We start from the raw sequence: 21627 nt of genomic DNA, 5'->3' as shown, positions 1-21627 counted from the left end.
GTTGTGAAAACACAATATACATACAAACTACGTAAACAAACACATGCATTATAACTTCTATACGTCTATGGAAACTTTGCCTGCTGTTCTCGTAGCTTGTCGTTTTCATTCACCTACCCTCTACCAATGCCTTCCATTTCTGCCAGATGTAAGAGATTTTGAAACAGTGCAAAAAATCACTATAAATATGCAAAAATAAACACACAAAGACAATTCTGTCAAACTCAGTCATGCAGATGACACAGTAAGGATGACGTCATCATTTAAAGACCGCTATATCTTCAGTACTTGTAAAAAAATTGGCTGAAACTTATGGAGAGCTTGTACGATATGTTTCTGCAGACATAGAAGGAATAAAACGATTTTTGATTTCTGAAAGTTGTTATGTCAAAACACCATGGCAAGTCCAGAATTGTTCAAAGAGTGTTCAAATCTTTCTTGGGCATGCAGAATACCCGCCATTGAAAGTTCATGGATTTTGTGTGGTGGATGAATACCTTCCGAAGAAGGTCCTGAACATAATCCTCCAAAAAGGGGGTTGTGGGTTGAAAGAACCTCTTGAACTGGGGTGGTTTCTGTCTCCATATCCAGCCTAGCTCTTTTGAAACTATGCTGTGAGCCCAAGGATCAAACTCCCATTGATCCCTGAAAAGGTGAAGTCATCCCTCTACCGGAAGCTCCTCATTGTTGTTGTGAAGGACCTGCAACTTTAGTTGTCTTGTATTTACTTCCTTGGCCTCTAGTTTGACTGCCTCTTCCAGACCTCCCCCTTTTGTCAGAGCCCTTCTTATGAGCTTTGGCAGGGTGGAACGTGGTGGTAGCTCTCTCGTACACCGGGTTGAAGGCTGGAGACTGTGAAACGTAATGCTGGGGAACCGTGTACATAGTCTGAGGGACGGTGGCAAATGAGGCTGTCACGACAGGAAAGGATTTCCTTCTCTTGAAGTGATGTCTGGGCCTCTTGCCCTTGGGTTAAGGTCCTTCACTGGGGGTAAATTTTCATTTAGAGGAAATACCCCATTTGTCGATAGGGTTCTTATTCTCCTGACCCGCTTTGTCCATGGCTTCTTTAACCAATTTCTCAGGGAAGAGATCCTTCCCCTAAATATTGGAGTCGATCAGTTTTCTAGGTTAATGTCTAATCGTAGCAGCGGCCAAGACGTGTTCTCTATATGCCCTCCTGGCTAGGAAGAAAGCATGGAGATCCCAATAAAACATGATTAGGTGAGTCTTTGCCAAGACAGGGAAGAGATGTGATTTGGAATAGTTCCAAATAAGCATCTCCAGATAAGATTGGAAGGATAAAGAGGCAGAAAGTCTTTCTTTAGCTTCCAGTTCTCCCTTCAATAGGGATTCCGGAATCCTAGGCAGTTTTAATTAAACTGTTTGCCTCTGATGTCTTTATCCAGTTTTCCAACAGTGAAGGTATGTTGGACGTCCTCCCAGATGTCTGAATCATAAAGAAGGGTTAGAAAGACAGGTTTACATACCTCTAACACTGGGAATGGCCTGTTCTCCCTTACCACACATTATACCACACTTTAGAATAATAAATAAAACATATTCCTAAAGTAAAATGACTAAATAACCAAGCATTCCCAAGCGATTGAGACATGATGTAATGGGGCCGAAAGCATGGAGGCCTGGAAACAATAAAAGCACGCAATACGATAAAAATATAAGGCGGAGATGCGAAATTATCCAACACACAAAACTGGGGGTACTCAACTTAGAAGATGAGGAAGAAGCTGAAGCATACATGATTGAAAATCACTCAAAAAACTCAGAAAACTAGCAGAATCTCTCCAAGTGGAACAATAGAGATGGTGCTGCGAAGGGGAACGGTTCAACAGGAAGTGTGTTAGTTGTAGCACATTGAGATCAGGAGATGTAACAGCTCTCTTGCCCACGGATTCTACCCTTTCCTTTCCTTCGAGACAAGGTTAACTCTATTCGGGGAAGGATGACCATGGCTTGTTATAAACACGTCCCTGATTTATACACGATATCTCTCGGGATATTCGCTCCGGAGGTCAGAGCTCCGTTGATACCTTTAAGGTAAATTTCTCTGGCATATCGCTAGCAGAAATATCCCAAGTAGAAGCTGCCAATGAGGAACTTCCATCAGGACGACATGGCTAGAGCCCAAAAAAACTAATGTCAGACAAATAAAATCAGTCTCCTCAAACATCTTTGGAAAAAGAAATGCTTTAAATAACAAAGTCTGTGAGAAACAAAAGAGGGGTAAAATGGGCAGAAAATAAGATGGATAAAAATGCATAAATTGAAGTATAATAGAAAAACCTAATGAAAAGTTGAAGCAGTTCACTGATATTCTAAGAAACGAAGGCATCGAACTGGAGGACCTTGATAAGAGATAACAACTGGGAAAGAATAAGACATATGAAGAAGTTAGGAAACCCCTTGTAAGGTTTCAAAGAAGTTAGGAATACCATGGAATTTTCAAAAGCATCGGGAAACCAAGCACTGAAAACGACTACAAAATATGGAAACATCACAAAGTACCATACGGGATCTAATAAATGGAAAAAGATTATCATACATGCAATCGACACAGGAAGCCAAAGTAGAGCAAACTTGCTGGCCTTAAAAAACTGTCAAAGAAAAGTAAAATTACTGGAATATGGTGTGAATGCCCGAAAAGAGATGGAAAAGGACAACTCACAAAAATATTAAAAATGAAAAGTCAGTTTGCTAGGAAAATCAACTACACGAGATATATAAAGTAAAATATGCTAAAATATAGAGCATAGATTTCATATTTTGAATTTGCTAAAAACTATCAAAAGTTTCATTAAGCAAATGATAGTTCTGTGTAATGAGGGTTGTTTCGCATCAAGAATCAACATTGAACACTTTAATGTTTAACGGAGTAATGGTGAAACCTACAAAGTATTGCAGAAATGGAGTACTTTTAAATATACTATACGCAGATAATCTGGTGTTAATGTCAGATTGAAGAGATCTTACAGATTTTCCTTAAAAATGAAAGTGTGGAATTGAAAGGGGAGAGTTAAAATCATTGCAAGAATATCTAAGTTTATAATGACAGAAGAGTACCAAAAATGTGCAGCCTGTGATACTACCATGTGCATACAAGGAATATAAAGTAAGAATGTAACAGCAAATGCACTATTTTATATTAAATGTGACACTGTCCCAGAAGAGGCCAACAATTACAAAGTGCAATGGACTGAAGAATTTTAATGTCAGAAATGGATAAGATATGGAGGAGAGAAACCTTGGCTGCGATTGAACATTTCTGGTCTCTTAGCATGGTGGCACATTAGATGGCAAGTTTTGAATTCAAAGGACAATAAGAAAAAATATAATAGACAGGATAATTTTATTTGATTTATAGAATTTGAGACACTAGGAATAGAGGGACCATCCAATGCTGAGTGCAACTGGAAAGGAATACCCAGGGTTGCATTATGAAGTATATGTTAAACGGCTAGACAACAAGATGGAAGAAATAACGTTGGTACTGAGGTAAAGTAGAGGGCTAAAAAGTTGGAGCAGCTACGGATCGAAGGAAACTTCAAAAGGCCTTTAGTGATGCCAACAGTGCAATGTGCGAAGTGCACTGAAGGCAATATCCCTTCATGGGGAGAATAATTGTTGGATAATGTGGAAAGCTATTGTTACTTCCCAATCTGCTACCTGAAAGTATCTTGTTAGTAGATATGACCTGTCCTGCTAACTATTCTGTATGCAGCAGAGGAACAGGCATTGGAAAAGTCACTCCTGAAAAGGTTTTACCATGAAATTTTAAACACAGCTGGAGATTATTTGGAGAATTATATCATGAAAGGGGAACTACTGTGAGTTGTAGGGATCAGAAATTGGAAAATTGACCCAACTCCAAAAGTATGTGAGGTTTGGTCATGTGGTGAAAATAAGATAGACATTCATTAGCAAAATAGAAGTGGAGTTCGGAGAAAGCTCACGAGTGAGAAGACCCCACAAAATTAAAGATACTGGGAATTGTTCAAGATATGAACCAAAAAAAAATTAGAATTAATCAAATCTCTAACACTATAAAGGGAAACCCTGATGTAAAAACGTGGTATTGTACTGCAAAAAACGATGTAGGTGATTACTATTACTGATTTTCAATTTGGTAATGTCAATCACTATCCTCCAGACACGAGCCACAAAAAATAGTATCAAAATTATATTGATCACATAAAATATCACTGGAATAAAAATTATATATCAAACACACAGTACAGTAAACTGCAATATTACTTCAATTCTAAATTTATGAGACACTTTAAAAAAAAGCTAATGACTTTCTGCTAAACACATATTGTATCACTTATCTCCTTGGGAAACATGGCAAATGAAAAAGCGGTGACTTCTCTGCTCAAGAAAAAGCAATGACTTACCAGCAGAGACTACAATGCCTCGACTAACAAGACCATCAATGACATCAGTGGCTCCTGGCAGTTCTGGGGCGATGGTCACCATCGCCACATTGTCAAGCCTTCCATAAACCTCCTCCACTGTCTTCAATCCCTGAAAGTAGTAATCTGCAATAATCTTAAGGCTTTTAAAAGTAATATACTATATTTCAATTGATTTACAAAAATGTAGTAGAAAGTGGAAATACAGAAAGAAAAGGCCTGAAACCTTCCAGTAACATTGGTAAATGCTATAAGTTTCTATTTTGAACAGCGGAATTTCGTAGCAAACTACATACAAGACTATGATATTACAATGACATATCAATGTATGTTAATGAGATAATAATGATAACATTCCATACACCTATTCAAAAGAGCAAAGCTAGAAAGGTAAAGTAGCCGTAACAAGTATAGCCAGTCAAATGCATTCTTAAAGACCAGAAAATTGTTGTTATTTTCATCAAACTTTCCATCTTTATTAATCTTCCCTATTCCCATTATCCTTTCCTCGATTGATTTTAGTTACCCCTCTCCTTCCGTTTTCCAATTCACTCCTCGATGCTCGTGACTTCACACAGATAGATTTCCATGGAGGTGCCTTTGAAAGGGCTTTTTTTCTGGTCCCATACAGCAGGGGGAACCCTAATCTCTACAGTACCTCCACGGACATTTTATCAAGTTCATTCGAAAGCATTCAACATTTCACACCACATATTGCTCGTTTATTACTGAAGCACTCACAGATCAAGAAAGTCTTCAGTGAAAGCCTTCATATCTTCAATCTTTCGGACGTCTCGTGGGAGCTTATTGTATAGTCTCGGGGCTGCATATCTAAAGGCTCTAGAGCCTACAGTAGACATATATCTAGGTTCCAATAATTTGAAACCATCTGTAACTATTCTCATGTCAACACGATCTGTTGCTTGCACAATATGTAACAATTCTCCTAGATATTTTGGACGTCCGGTTCTGATAACTTGATTGGTTATTGTACATATTTTAAACAAAATTTTTGCTTTATTAGGCAACCAGTGTAAATCGATTAGCAGGCCTATAGGAGTGATCCTTTCTCGAGGTAGGACACCTTTCATCAATCTTGTTCCTATGTTTATTATGTTTTGTAATTTCTTAAGTTGTACTTTAGATAAATTGTAGTAGATGGAATTAAGTAGGCCATACACGCAGAGGACCGACGCGCTGATTTGACAGCGATTGAGCACGAACGCGCCAATCCTTAACGTGTAAGGGGGTAAACAGGACAAACCCGGCATGACTAGCCTGTCCTCATCCTCTCAGCATGTTTGACCGGATAGGGCAGTCCCGCCATGATTGGCAGTATGGTCCACCAGTCTCTTGCGTGTGTGGGCACGTACTAGCATGGCGACTAGGTTGACTCACCTATTTTGACAGGTAAGAGTATTCCATACTCCGTCCCTTGAATGGAGCACTTTTTATATTATAATTATAAACTGACTGCATTTCACAAGCTTTTGACTTATTAGTATTAAAATATTTTTTTTTTTTGCTTTATCTTTGTTATATCATAGAAGATCTCTCTTTCTCTCTTTTCCCAAACTATGTAGTCTCCTAGAGTAATGTAAAAGGATTAATGAGGGCATTAATGTTGCTCAGATGGCAGTGGGAGGAGATAGTAGAGAACTTTGGAGGAGTAATCCCGGTATATGATTAGCTAGGCATTTAATCTGACCTATCTCACTAGATATTACCCACAGGATCAAAAAATCTTATAGATACTTTTAAAATCCACTCAGAATTTTTTCTTTAAATAGTACAGAATAAATTTTCTTCAAAAAGACATGTATGCATGACTTTATGTCCTTCAGTTTGTTATTAATTTCACTTATGTAATCATTTGCTTTCCTCTCTATCAATGATTTTATCCATGCAAACAAGCACATAATGTATCTATTTTAATGTTGTTAATGTTCTTAAAGTATTTGTTTAAGTATTCACTGCCAAATTTTAATACTTTTTAATTCCTTTCCTCACTGGGCTACTTTTCCCTGTTTGAGAGTTTGGGCTTATAGTATTTTGCTTTTCCAACTAGGGTTGTAGCTTAGCTAATAATAATAATAATAATGATAATAATAATAATGATAATAATAATAATAATAATAATATCTCATCCCATATCATACTAGCTCTGTTTTTCGTTGTTATTAGTTTTAGTGTTACTTATTTCTTTTATCCTTTTAGTTTATTTCTATCAAGAGACATTTGGACTCTCGGATTAAGAGGAATAAACGGAAAAGGTAGTCCTATAATGACTTCAAGAGAAATAAGTACATTAACACATAGAGGACAATTCACCACCTTGTAGAAGCAGACAGAGAATGCCTATCACGTTCTTTCATACATTTCAAGCCAGATTTCACAGATTTATATATATATATATATATATATATATATATATATATATATATATATATATATATATATATATATATATATATAGATAGATAGATAGATAGAGATATGTTTATCTGTGTTTATTTGCCAATAATAATATATAGACCATCTTATATATGAGTACACTATATAAACTGTGTGTTTATATCCATATAAATCTCAAACTATATATGCCTATCAATATATGTGATAGGCATAAAATTAATATGAATTCTAATATCACTTTTATTTATCAAAGTTTGATTATAAAACTTTGAAGTTTAATCTTAACATTTGGCAATTAGAGAGATGTGCCATCTCTTCTGCTTTCATAAGCGCATGTTATTATGGCTTTCAAAACCCAGCTACCGTGATTTCCTTCCGTCTTTACAATGCTCGGGAGCAAAATGAGCTGATCATATCACAGAAGATTCAGGATTGATTGGATCCGCATGATGACTTGCATTCGCCCACTTATTTCTTGATATCCTTTACGTAGGAAATCTAGAACATCTTATCTATGCTGAACCTTTAGTCTTTAACATCGTAATTGAGGGACCATACACGAAACCGTTACTGGGAATGACAATAGAATTGTTTTAGTAATATGAAATTAAATGCTTTTCTCTTACACATTATCAAATAACAAGGAATCACAATACTGAATAATGTGTGTAATCGTTGTTTATTGGACCTGCCAGGTCAATAGGTTCTGAGAAAGGCATTGGATCTCGTGACGTACTGAAACGCGGTGACTCATCCTTAATCCTCTGACTGGCTGACCTGTTCTAAGTGGGTCCTGCCTGCATCTAAGTTTGAAAAGGCCAAATTTTGGTACTTCTTAATTTATCTTTTTACTTAATGTAAATCTATGAAATCTGGCTTGAAATGTATGAAGGAACGTGATAGGCATTCTCTGTCTGCTTCTACATGGTGGTGAATTGTCCTCTATGTGTTAATGTACTTATTTCTCTTGAAGTCTTTATAGGACTACCTTTTCCGTTTATTCCTCTTAATCCGAGAGTCCAAATGTCTCTTGATAGAAATAAACTAAAAGGATAAAAGAAATAAGTAACTCTAAAACTAATAACAACGAATACCTCAGCGTCATGAGACAAATCACAAGTTGGTAGCCCATATGTCCTGTCCTAGGTGACAACAATCGACATCCTTGCGCATATTTCGGACGAAATAACCCCTTGAACCAGCAGAACGACAGCGGGAGTGTTTTCCCAAGACGGAATTACGTCTTAGGTTTTCTCATCAACATCTTCACCGAGCAATGAAATCACTCACCATGATGGCAGCCAACAATGAATAACAACCAGAAACTCTGTCCTCTGGAACTTCAAATGACTTAAACATTACTCCTGACAGAAAAAAAAAAAAAAAAAAAAAAAAACTCTGAACACATGAGTCAGTAAAAGTGTCTTTGCGGCCACATTTCTCCGTTTTTTATCCAGGTATGTTACTGACATGTTATCCGGCTATGAATATTTGGCCGTGCATGCAGAAGGTTTTGTAGCCTTGATGATCATATAGTATTATAAGGTTACTCGAGTTATATTTATTTTTTTTCTCGATAACAGTACGCCTAATGGATATTTATCAAAGGTTATTCACGTTATATTTATTTATTTTTTCTGTAACGTCAATGGTCTTTGGTGCGGAAAGGCTAATTTTGTTTTATTCCATGTACTGTTTGACTAACCCTTTTGTTCAAGGAATAATCGTTTTCCACTTGTCTTTGGATAATACAGTGAACCCTCGTTTATCGCGGTAGATAGGTTCCAGTCGCGGCCGCGATAGGTGAAAATCCGCGAAGTAGTGACACCATATTTACCCATTTATTCAACATGTATATTCAGACTTTTAAAACCTTCCCTTGTACGTAGTACTGTTAACAAACTACCCTTTAATGTACAGAACACTTAATGCATGTACTACAGTACCCTAAACTAAAACAGGCACAAATATTAAAGGTGATTTTATATCATGCATTTCCTAAACATGCTAAAAAGCACGATAAAAAATGGCAACCAATGTTTTGTTTACATTTATCTCTGATCATAATGTAGAAACAAACTGGAGGTAGAGCTTTGCTTATTACCCAGACATATTTCCCATACTTTTCCCTTAGAACTACATCACATCTTCCTACTTTAGATATATAGATATATATATATATATATATATATATATATATATATATATATATATATATATATATATGTGTGTGTGTGTGTGTGTGTATATATATATATATATATATATTTATATGTATACACATATACATACCTACATATATACATAAATACATACATATATATATATATATATATATATATATATATATATATATATATATATATTACTGTATATATATGGGTTATGGAAAAAATCCGCGAAGTGGTGAATCCGCGATGGTCGAACCGCGAAGTAGCGAGGGTTCACTGTATTCCAGTTATGTTTCACTTTACATTTTGATTAACTCTTGGCTTAAGAGCTACATTTTTTTTCTTACCATTTAATCCTGTACATTTGTTAAATTGGCCTTACAAATATCGAGTAAATTTTTTTGAATAAATGTATAGGATAGGTTAGAGAAATCATTGACTGCAAATAAAATGTTTACTAAATGTTATCTATTTTTCAAAATGGAATTAAAGGAAATAATCGAAGTATCGGGAATACCTCTTGAAATCAATCATATAAATTTATCTGGTTTTTTTATAGACTCCTTTGGATTTATGCCTCAGAGAATATAAAAATATTCACATGTCTCAAACTATTATAACCAGAAGACTTCTGAATTAAAGAAACTAAATCCCAAATGTTTTGGTAAACATACAATTATGAATGTATACTAAATTTTTCTTCGCTACTGAAAAGAGCAATCCCCATCCTACAGTGAAGCCCCCCCAAGTAATCTTGGAAGAACTTAACCCAAACAGTACCACCCCCCCCCCCCTTACGCTTCTGCATTATTGTTTTTACTTCAATTCTCATTCAACAATATTAGTTGGGGTTTACTATCACATTTTAGGTTCAGCGTCTTAACAACGACCGCTCCCCCAACCCCCCTTAGTGTGACTGATTAGAACCGTATCACTGTCGTTTTCTGATGTGGTAGCGCCCCAGTACCACAAGTTAGGATCTAGAAATCTATTACGGGGAGGTCTTTCCACAATTATTTGCCATACTTGAATTTCCCACAATTACACAAAAGAAATAACATTTAAAAAAAATGTAACAAGCACGGGTTCCATGGAAAATATTGACTCGTTTGACAAGAAGAAGAAGAAGAAGGAGAAGAAGAAGAAGAAGAAGAAGAAGAGAAAACTGCATTAGATTCAACACAAAGACGAGAGGCAAGTGAACATAAAAAACCAAACAGATTGGTGGGAATCATAAAGCTAGGATTAAAAATACACGAAGAAATTGGAAATGTCATGAATATGAAAAGTACACAGAAGTACACCTTAAACTCACAAAAATGCTAGAAATTTAATGCTTTGCTAATGGCATGCCAATAAACATCGCTTGGGAAATCAATTGCACTTCATTTAAGATCCCATCTCCTGAGCCTTTGTTTTATAGAATAAAAACATATGAACTTTAAATTGAAATATTAGTTAAAATTCCCACGGTGGGCTACATCTGATAGATTCCACGGACACAGCCAGATGTCATTTTCTCAAGAACAGAGCTGATGTCAAAGAAAATTCTTACAATACCATGCCGTTTCAACTTCCCCGATTCTACATCATTACTATAGGAAGTTACACCACTGACTTCAAAGGAAAAGCAAAGATGGAAAAGTTGCAACATAAAAAAACACCCTTTTTTACTTACAAAAAACTTTGAATCAAAAATTTATGAAAAGTAAATTAATAAAATCTCACATTCTCAAATCCACGAATGAACTGAAGTGGATGAGCTCCTTTTTTCTCCGGACTGATGAAGGGTCCTTCCAAGTGCAGTCCCAAAATGCTAGCACCTTCAGGGCCTCCCGATGTTCTTTCAATACGAGGGAGAATCTGGAAAATTTAATAATAATAACAACAACAACAACAACAACAATAATAATAATAATAAACCTGCTTACAAATAACTTTTAGGACATGCATTTTTGTTTATAGACGGACACGACCCCAAGCTTAACGGACAAATAGGATTATTTCAGCCTACAAATTCTATATTGATCTCATAGGGAAACTATTCATAAATTAATATAGTATTGACAGATTGGAAATGACACCAGGGTAAATAATTCTCCTTCCCGCATAATCTATAGATAAAAAAAATAAGTTATGCAGTCTTTCAACACCACCTGCCAGTAAAAGGAACGTGGCGCCACGATAGTCTATCATCAAACCTTTCCCACGGGCGAGGTTATCTGTGAAGCTACTCTTCTTGAAACTTACAAGTCTGGGAGTGATTTGTACTTGGACGTTATCGCCGTTATCTTCAATTGCACAGCAGGTGATGCTTCTTGGGAGGTTAAGTCGTCAAGTGGTGAATGCACTGGTGTTGCCATTCAGATGAGTCTATCACTCATGCACAAAGTAAATATTGATGCAACATTGAAATTATCAACCATCATCAAGCCATTGACGATAAATTCTTAGGTTTTGCAAGACTTGAGAGAGAGAGAGAGAGAGAGAGAGAGAGAGAGAGAGAGAGAGAGAGAGAGAGAGAGAGAGAGAGAGAGAAACTTTCCAAAATCATACATTTCTGTCAAATTACAATCTAAACCGACTAAATGACAACCGAAGTCCTCCACGATGTAGGCCTAACTTCATAAGTTAGAATACGTATTCGCGAAATGGCTATATATACCGTGAATAGAAACTTTAAGCCTATAGATAAAATGTCTGCAATCAAATATATGTCTTACGAGATTTCTTAAATTTTCATATGCATTTCAAGAATCATCTAATCACATATATTACATTAATTCTATTTCTAAACTTGAAGTAATCAATGCCAATTGGCGACGATGTGGAACTCACTTGGTGATACACAGACGCAGGCGAGGTGACGATGGTTGGACAAAATGAGGTGACACCCGTTGCGAGGATCCCCTTTGCAACCACTGACATGGCCTCTTGCAAGTTGGCAATGTCTGAAGAAAAGTCATAACCAAAACCACCTACAAATGGAAATCGAGATTTTACATTATATAAAGACTTAAATATACACTTAAAAATGATTTCACCACATTATACTGTATATATATATATATATATATATATATATATATATATATATATATATATATATAAAGCATTTTCTCTGATAAAAAGAAGGAAACAAGTTAATATTACATTTACTCTAAAGTATAACAGCTGAATGGTCGCTGAACTTGGTGCAAAAAAAAAAAAAAAAAAAAAAAAAAAAAAATCCATCGACAAGATTATTTTTTTTCATGAAGTTACACGGGAAGTTTTGTAAATGGACATTACATGAACGTGCATAGGTATTACAGGTATCCGTACCCTTCTTTTCCAAAACCCGTTCCATGACATCTATTCACTTCCTCTTTGGCACTTTCGAATTATTTTAATCTATTGTACAATATTCCTTTCTTGTGTTTAAATCATTTATAAGCACACTGGTTCCGTTTTTTTTTTTTTTTCATTTATGCTAACCATTTTATCCTTGTACGTTATCTCCACAATTATTAGCCCTTCAAGTCTTTGCACCACATATACTATTCAAATAGTTCATATAAATAGCTTCAATCTTTTTCTTTAATTTGCAGTCAGTATCGACACTTTACTTCCATAAAATAAGTCGGCGCCAAAAATCATTTATACATTTCCACCCTGACTTCCATTTCACCTATTTTTTCAAATACCTTTTCTCTGTTTGCCATAACCCATTATATCTACTCCCAGTTACCCATAGAAATAGACGTCCTCCATTCTTTCATGATCAATTTCAAAACTCATGCCTACATCTTAGCCTTTATTCACCATCATAAATTACATTTGCTAACATTCAATTAAAAGTTTCTTTCTTGTAAACCCTTTCATACTCTTTCAGTAGGTTGTGCAGTTTACCATCTCTATTCCCAATCATCAGGCTAAAATATTATCTGCTGACATCCACCACTTCTCACTATTCACGTGTCCTTTTGTATCACACAAAGTAGACCAAACGTCTAGCTTCTTTTCTCTGACATCTTGATTCACTACATATAAAAATGATTAAACAGCCAGAAAAAAATAACAAAGAGGCGCATATCAATTCATACAGTAAGTCCGTACCTTTCTTGTCTACCCGAGTGCTATTACACAGGCTTTGCTTACATTAGATAACCTTTAATTTATCTCAGTAATTACCTTCTATAAGCCTTAATATCCTCCATGTTGCCGATCTTTCGATTTTAGTTACATCCTTTTCTAGGGTAGGTGTGTGCCTGCTACAGGCTATTTCCTTTACTTTCAAACTTCTTACATTACTTTCCCATCAACCACTAGATTTGCGCACATTCTTCTTTTTCTCATTCTAAACAGTATTTCCATAAACAATCCTTTCGCCATCGGCATTATTTTCTCAATCAACATCCTCCCATCCTCACATTCTCTCAGATAATGAATAATGTATTGACCCTACAATTCCTACAGTTATTCACTTGCTTAACTCCAATACTCCACACTACCATTCTCAACCTTACACTAACTGCATTAACTTGTGCTTCATTCAGCTCTGTCTATCTTCTATAGCCAACATACAGTATCTGGGGAAAAAAATCACTTTATCGACCCAAGAAGGAATTATTTGAAGCCATCATCTCTCCTCTTGTATCTTTTAAATCTAAATGTATCAACTCATTATCCTGAATCTAGGAAGTTATTTCCCTGAAGATCAATGTTCTCTCAAATATTTTTCACCCTCGTACTTTTATTTCCACTACATGCTTGTAACTTTTTCTCTGCTACCCTATCCAGCGTCACATAACACTCCTCAAATGTATATTTTTTTCTGCTTTTTAATTTTCATCTCATCACGCTTCCCAAAGTTATTGAAATGTACGAGGGCCCTGTATTTAAAATGTAGTGTATTTGTGCTTTCGCTATGACATTTTTGTCAGTTTACATTTCTGTACGGCAAAAACATATTTCATATTAAAATCTTGTTATAACGGGTAGACAATTAAGCTCATTATATAACTAATGCGTTGTGTGGTACATTACAGATACATTCAGTAGGCTATGCTTGTGGTTACATAGTTATACAAGGATAAAGGATGCACATTTCCTTATAAAGGAATATTTCCTCAGGGATATCTTTTTTTTTATTACATTTAAATACTGGTATGTCATAATTACCTCAGTCCCAACTGGTCTCCAAAAGGTAGACTTCTGCATCGTTCCTTTTCGTTGTTACATTACTGTATCAAGTTTTCATATGTAATTTTTTTCCTTTACCTTATTGTTGTGCATTCTATTTGCCTTCATTGTGGTTCAATCTTTTTTTCTTTTCGTTTCATAACGCTCTTAAAATCCTGCATTTTATTTCTTATTCAGATTACCGCACTTAAAAAAAATCACACTTCCTTTTATTTTTTTATAATTCCTGATGATGCAAAAGCATATACTTAGTGTCAGTCCTAAGACTGCCTCGTAATAATGCTTTTAGAATGATTTTTTTAATGCCTGTTTATTATTTCCGATTTGTTCTCTTAAAAAGTTCTAATAATGGAGCCTACTTTATGATTCAACCGATGGGGTTGAAGATTAAGCTGACTCCAGTAGCCTACTGCTGTATAAAACACAAAACGTAGGACCAGTAGTATTAACAGTGCATATTGATCATCTACTATTTACTTCAAGTAGTTAGCTATTACAGAGAACAAAACTGTATCAAAAAAATTATTTTCTATTTGCGGCCTGATTTTCTAGTAAGATATTGTTTCTTTCACGATGTTTAATAAGCTGCTGATACACACGTTATCATTATAAGCCAGGCTGCAACCCTAAATGTTACAGCAAAACAGTGTACGTCAAAAGGCCGTAAAATGGTAAAACCAACATTCATTCACAGATTATCCCGCCAAACAGCCAACCATTGAATCGTTCTTTCATTGACACTAAAACTAAGCCACAGCTGTCCAAATTATGAGATAGTACACATGATCATAGAATATGATGGATGGTCTGGGTATTATCATCACATCCACAGGACTGGTCAGTTTTAAGGGCCCATTGGACCACTCCAGCTCTAGCTCTGTTGGGGGCAAACCAATCACGTCTGGGAAGTAGTGCCCCATCAGCAATTTGTTCAGTGAGGTCCTGCACTGCGTTGTTGAGGGTGTGTAGTCTCCTATCAGAGTCCCTCCATTGGTCCATTCAAGCATTCTGAGCTGGTATATGGGCTAGTAATCCCTCCACTATGGCAAAAAGCTCTTACCTGACTTAAATTAAGTCTACTTGTAACTGGCGTGAAATTGTAGTGGGTGTCTTGAGTACCAAGATTTGTTTGCAATTTTCTTCCTTCAAATTTTGTTGTTGTGTACCTCCTAATTTCTGGGGGGGGGGGGGACGATAACAGCAAGTTTGCAGAGGGTGTTGGTGGGAGTGGGACGTAGTGTCCCTGTGATGACTATGCATGCTTCGTTGAACATTGGATCTATTTTCTTGGTATGCGATGACCTGCTCCAACATTGAAAACACCAAACACTCGGATTTAATACGACACACATTTGTTTACAATTAGTTACTCTTACATAAGAACCGACGCCTTCTCATCAAATTGCTTTCTACAGCATGCATCTTTCACATCTAAGGCCATGTATGAATCTAAGTCAATTTCTCTAAGTAAATTCATTGGAAACCAAGAGCTCGAAAAAAAATTTAATTTCTTAATCAATCAGTTGATTACAAAGCAAATTGCTCGGAAATTAACGGTTAATTATAGAACAGTCTTAAAGAACAGTGTATGGGCCAATCAAACCAAAGGCGGTATTTGATTAACTTGATCTCCTTAAGTTATACGGACTAAAAAGTATATAGAGTAAAATAAAAGATAAATCACTTTAAATCTACAATACGTATATTAGTAAGAAAAAATGTATGCGACACTTCTTAAACATTTTACTAGGCCGTTTTTTTATAGTTTGATACAAGTGTCTGTGATCGTGGTGCACACGTCAGTATTTTCTCTCCCCTCAATATGTTCGCACACCTCCCAAATATTGTTCACTTTGCAATTCGTTATGTTTTGTTCTCGTTTTAATTCTTCTTGAGGGTTCAAGGGTTATTGGGTTACTAGAACAAAATTAGATACTAAGGTTTATAAAAATATAGTGAGTTTTCAATGAACAAGAAAAAGGACCCCTATGAATTATTCAATGGTTACGAAAAAAGGAAATTGACATTCATTAGTGATCATTAAGTTTATTACACTCAAACAACTCTTTCTGAAGTACAGTACCAGATTTCGAGATATTTCCTTTCGATCAATTGATATATAGAGAAATAATTTTCCGAACAATTTGTTTTTGAGGATTTCGAGAAATTTACAGGATACCAACATGGACACCATAATGAGTTTTACACCTCACTCTAAAACTGGTCATGCAAGTGTTACATAAACACTTGATCCATATATACTGTATATAGTTTTCCTCATCTAACCCTACACTATTATTCCCCTATCCATCCTACTCTTATATTTCCTACTATTTCAATCAAAATTAACCCTACTCCTTATTTCCCTATTATACTAAGTAAACTAAATTTTAGTAAAGATATGCTACTATAATTCTTGCACTACAGTTCATCACCTTTCACTTGTAAAGCGAAAGTACTGGTCTCATAATTATTCTGAAAACTTACCTTACTGGTTCAGCCATCCCGTCCCACTTACGTCACTTTACCACAATCTTTTATACAATTGCATAAGCAACCGGTCGCGTACTGCTTCATTCTTCGCCCCTTTTTTATTGTCCTACTTACTAATTTACATGAACATAATTTGCCTTTTTCTTGTCCAAAATACATCTCGATCAGGAGAGAGAGAGAGAGAGAGAGAGAGAGAGAGAGAGAGAGCCATCTCGATCAGGAGAGAGAGAGAGAGAGAGAGAGAGAGAGAGAGAGAGAGCCATCTCGATCAGGAGAGAGAGAGAGAGAGAGAGAGAGAGAGAGAGAGAGAGAGACTTACCATTAATTTGAACATCAATGAAACCTGGGCAGATAAGGGCGTCGTTGCAGTCAATGACGACGTTGGCTCTGATTTTCTCGTCGAAGAAAACAGGTTCGGGGTTGATGATTTTCGCATCACGGACCCAAAGGTCGTCCTTGACGATCTTCCCTCCCCTGATAAGTCTGCAGTTGATGAACTGGAATGTCTTGCCAGCATCCTTCCTTCCAGTGGGTACCATGGACGGCATCTTGAGATTCTTTTACTTAGATTTTCTGACTTTCCGTTTCGATCTTCGTAATTTGATAGAAAAAAAATCGGTCACATTAGAAGTAAACATTTTAATGAAACTAAAGAAAAAATCGGCAATACTTGCAAATTCCACTATCAAAATCATTGTTTAATTCTTTTAAAAAGGACTAATTTATAAGGGAAATATCAAAGATATAAATTAATTTAGGGTCTACAACATGAATTTTATTATTGATAATTATGTCATCCGGAAAACTAAAGACTAGTCAACCATCTCTTTGCAAATGTACCAATTCTTAAACAATATTTGATAGGAAACTTGAGAAAAGGTACGAAAGCAATACATAAAAAGATCGAACCATCAAGGGCAGATATACAAGTTCGATTAAAACCAGAAAACTAACGAAATACTGTACAGCGTAGATCCGGAGACGTAATGCAAGATGCATGACGAAAATAATGAGCACGATAAGGTACACAGATATTTGCAGCCAGCATCTAGTTCTATTACAAAATAGGATCATAGAATGATAGATCTTCATTGTTTTACACAGATAAAAAGGAATATCAATAAAAAACATTGTATTTTCCCCTCATATATTAGAGGCATTAACAATCGAGTCCAAAACCTTTTTAAAGGGAACTAGAGAGCTACACAGTAGAGTGCAGACCTCCGGGCCAGGCAACTTTTTTTCTCGACCTTGACCTTTGACCTCAACATGTATTAATTGTCGTGGATTTTCATACACTCAAAAATGAATCAAGTTTGAAGTCTCTGTGATAAAGATGTCCAAACTTATGGGTGATTACGTGAATTGGACATTTTGCTTGACAGTGACGGCCTTGACCTTCCAAAATTTAATCATTTCCAACTTTTTACAAAACAGTAAATCCTGCAAGTTTCATTATTCTACGATTAAAATTGTGGCCAGGGAGCTGTTCACAAACAAACATACACACAAATTACAAACACACAAACAGGGGCAAAAACATAACCTCCTTCCAAATTGGCTGGCGGAGGTAATTAGAAAATCGAAATCAAAAGATTAAAGTTATGCGATCAAAAAAAAAAAAAAAAAGAAAAAAAAAAAAGAACTTCGAAGGTTGTTTCAAGGCAACACGATAATACTTTACAATCCTGTCATGAAAGTAAAACCCATTGACATACACAATCTTGTCACCAATATGTTCGGAATTACAACTGGATGTAAAGAAAATTGTTAAAAGCCCGTGATTGACAATAGACCAGTAAATAACAGTATTGTAATGCATAATATTCCTAAAATAATAATGATGAGAACAATTTTCTACGGACCAAAGTGTAAAGCCTGCAATAAATAAAAAAAGCTACTCAGTAAGATCATGAAAACTTCTGATATACTTTTATGCACATAAAAGTTTACCCATTTACAATAATCTAGTCATAACCGTGTTTGTAGATATAAATTTGTAAAAGGTTTAACAATGAAGAGGGTGTGTTGATAGTGCTCGTTATGAAACAGTTAGGCAAGAAGCTTGACAACAAAACCATATAATGGAATTTTTGATGGAAAAGAAATGTAGAGGAAGTATGGTATAAAAAGTAAATTGTTCAGTCATTATATTTGTCTATCGTAAACAAGCGTGTGTTAGGGCATGTACAGAGTCAATAGAGATATGACTCTGGGCATGTAGGCGTAGATGGCAACGCGAGTGGTTTGACGTAGTAATGCGTTTGAGATAATGGTGTTCAGTACTCTTTCGGATGGAATGAAGCAAAAATTCAGAGAAAGGCTAGTAGATGTAGATGAAAATTTGGTTGTGAATTGGGTGTTAAATGGTTGATACTTGCATATGATAAAATAATAATTGGGGATAATGAAGAGAAACTACTAAGAGCAGTGTTTAAAAAATATTTACAATATGATAAAGTTAAAAATAAATTTCATAAAATTGAGGGGAAAATAATTATTAACACGGACATTAAAAGCTTGGGGGATTTTGATACATACAGGGACCTAGGGCATAGTACGCTATACGAGATAATAGTATGATGAGAGAGGATGAATGTTACAGTGCAGGTGAAGCAAGGAAGGTAAAGGGTGTGTGCAAAAGATTATGGTAAGATAGGGAGTCTATGAGAACTAGCGTGTAATGTATGAAGTAGCTAATTTTCCTCAATGGAATGGAGTTTGTAGTTGAATGCAAAGAAGGAATTAAAGTTGAAGTTGTCAAGAACATCATCTCTTTTCGTGTGTGAGGTATATGCATATACTTAAGAAAAACTGGAAAGGTAAAAAATTTAGATATGTAAACTTAAAAATAAATAGTTAAATCAAGTGAAAGGACTGGTCATTTGGCTTGTTCATGTAAAATGAAGAAAATTATAAGCTTGTAAAAACCATATAGTTCTTAGGTGTTTAGAGGAAAGACAGGACGACCTAAAAAGTGCTAGATGGATGGAGTGGAAGTGGTGATGAAAATGCAATCTTGATATATATGAAGCTCGAGTTTGTGTGAAAAAGGTGCTAAGTACATTGTGTTTTGGGGGAGGGTTCAACTTACAGATTCTGTGTGGAAGTTAGATGTATGAAGTAGCTAACATAGTGAAAGTTTATTAAATAAGGGGCCATTCTACAATATTATTAAAGAATTAATGCTAGGTTCAAAGGATTAAGTAAATTCTAGCCTTTCCTGACCATAATGACACGCAAGCCTTTTCTAATGACATCAAATGCATCGACAAAAAAAAAAAAAAAAAAAAAAAAAAAAAAAAAAAAAAACTACTACTTTAAGGCATATAAGTTCTTCAAGAATGTACCGAGATTTTAAACTGCTGAGCTGAACATTTCAATGCTACACTGAATCATCAAAACGCGACTGACAACTTTGTTATTGATACTCTACCCTACCTATTTCAGCCCTAACCCAGGACCCAAAAACTTTCAGAATTGCACGATGTTATGATTTAAAATGAACATTTCAAGCACTGTGGGTCCCTTCCCAAAAATCAGCAGCACAAGATCATGATCCCTATGGAGGGGAGAACAAATATAGAAAACTCCAAAATACTTCCTATTTATAAGAAGTAACTTGAAAAATAGCGGAGGCATTTTCCGTCTCTTGCAACCGGTAAAACACCTGCTAGACTTATGCCCTTGCATTTAACTAAAGATATATATATATATATATATATATATATATATATATATATATATATATATATATATATACTGTATATATATATATATATGTGTGTGTTTGTATATATATTATATATATAAATATATATATATATATATACATACAGTATATATATATATATATATATATATATATATATGTGTGTGTGTGTGTGTGTGTGTGTGAATCCATGGGTTCAGATATGGGAGAAATGTCGAGAACTGAATACATATTTACATCTTTATTGGCCATAACAATGCCTTTGACATGGAGCCTTGTGGGCTCTATGGAAGATACGTACATAATACAGAGTTCCTAGCTAATTTATCAAAATATTTCAGCTCTTTTCATACCAATATGGAAGTCAAAAGTCATAGTACAGCAAAGCAAATTGAAACAAAATTTTCCCTGTTCACTATTACTTATCAATAACTGTGGAAGTTGTAATTTTCTTTCAAATTACAATGATTGCTTTGTTTTATCCACCACTGAGATTGATAATAAAGTGCTGGAGAAAATAAACAAGGTTTCACAAGCTTTTGGCAGGCTGAAAAAAAAAGATTTTCCAGAAAAAAAAACGATTGACACTGATCTCCAAAGTCCAAGTACTTAAAGCAGTGTATCTCAACTCTCATCTCTGGTGCCGAGACCTGGACTCTGTATTGATGCTATGTGAAGTATACGGAAACATTCTCATATTTCCTGCTTGCAAAAATTATGATCCTCACCTGGAAATATCCAACTCCATACCTTGATTCTGAATGAACAGGATGCACAAGAATAAAAGCAATTATCACAAAATGCCAACTATGTTGGCTTGGTCATGAGATTCATATTCCTGACAAACAGCTTCCAAAACAAATTTTAAAGACATTGATATAATAGCCACTGATAATATGGCAGCCATAAGAAGAGGTAAAAACACCATGACCGGTCACACTTACTCTGAAGAATTAAGTGTTAACAACACGCCTGACAAGATGTCACTATGACCCCAAATCCTCACCTCTATGTCCCTAGCTTGTGGCAAGATATGCAAGTCTAGGATTGGCCTTTTAGCCAAAAGAACACATAAATGGCTTAACCCTTTGAGTTCCAAACCCTCTCTAAAAAAATTGGAACTGAGGCTCGACACTTTTTTTGGACATGGGAAGATGGGATACTTTTTTATTGTATAGATAAATAGATTTAATTTCAACTGATATATAATTGGACATATTTT

The 21627-nt window shown here is 35.4% G+C and overlaps 1 protein-coding gene across 1 annotated transcript in view; it reads right to left on the bottom strand.

Annotated features, from left to right (window-relative positions):
- LOC137640009 (N-acetylglucosamine-6-phosphate deacetylase) overlaps window positions 1–21627 on the bottom strand; it is a 175482-nt gene that overhangs the window by 45903 nt on the left and 107952 nt on the right. The window contains exons 2-5 of the mRNA XM_068372360.1: window positions 17013–17284; window positions 11855–11994; window positions 10745–10879; window positions 4413–4542 (exon numbers count right to left, since the gene is read on the bottom strand). Of these exons, the coding sequence (XP_068228461.1) occupies window positions 4413–4542; window positions 10745–10879; window positions 11855–11994; window positions 17013–17241 (634 nt within the window). The 5' untranslated portion in view covers window positions 17242–17284. The remainder of the gene's footprint in view (window positions 1–4412; window positions 4543–10744; window positions 10880–11854; window positions 11995–17012; window positions 17285–21627) is intronic.

Source organism: Palaemon carinicauda, chromosome 4, assembly GCF_036898095.1.
Source record: "Palaemon carinicauda isolate YSFRI2023 chromosome 4, ASM3689809v2, whole genome shotgun sequence".
Taxonomy (NCBI): Eukaryota; Metazoa; Arthropoda; class Malacostraca; order Decapoda; family Palaemonidae; genus Palaemon; species Palaemon carinicauda.
Note: the sequence above shows the minus strand (reverse complement) of the source record. Positions and strands in the feature narration are given on the sequence as shown.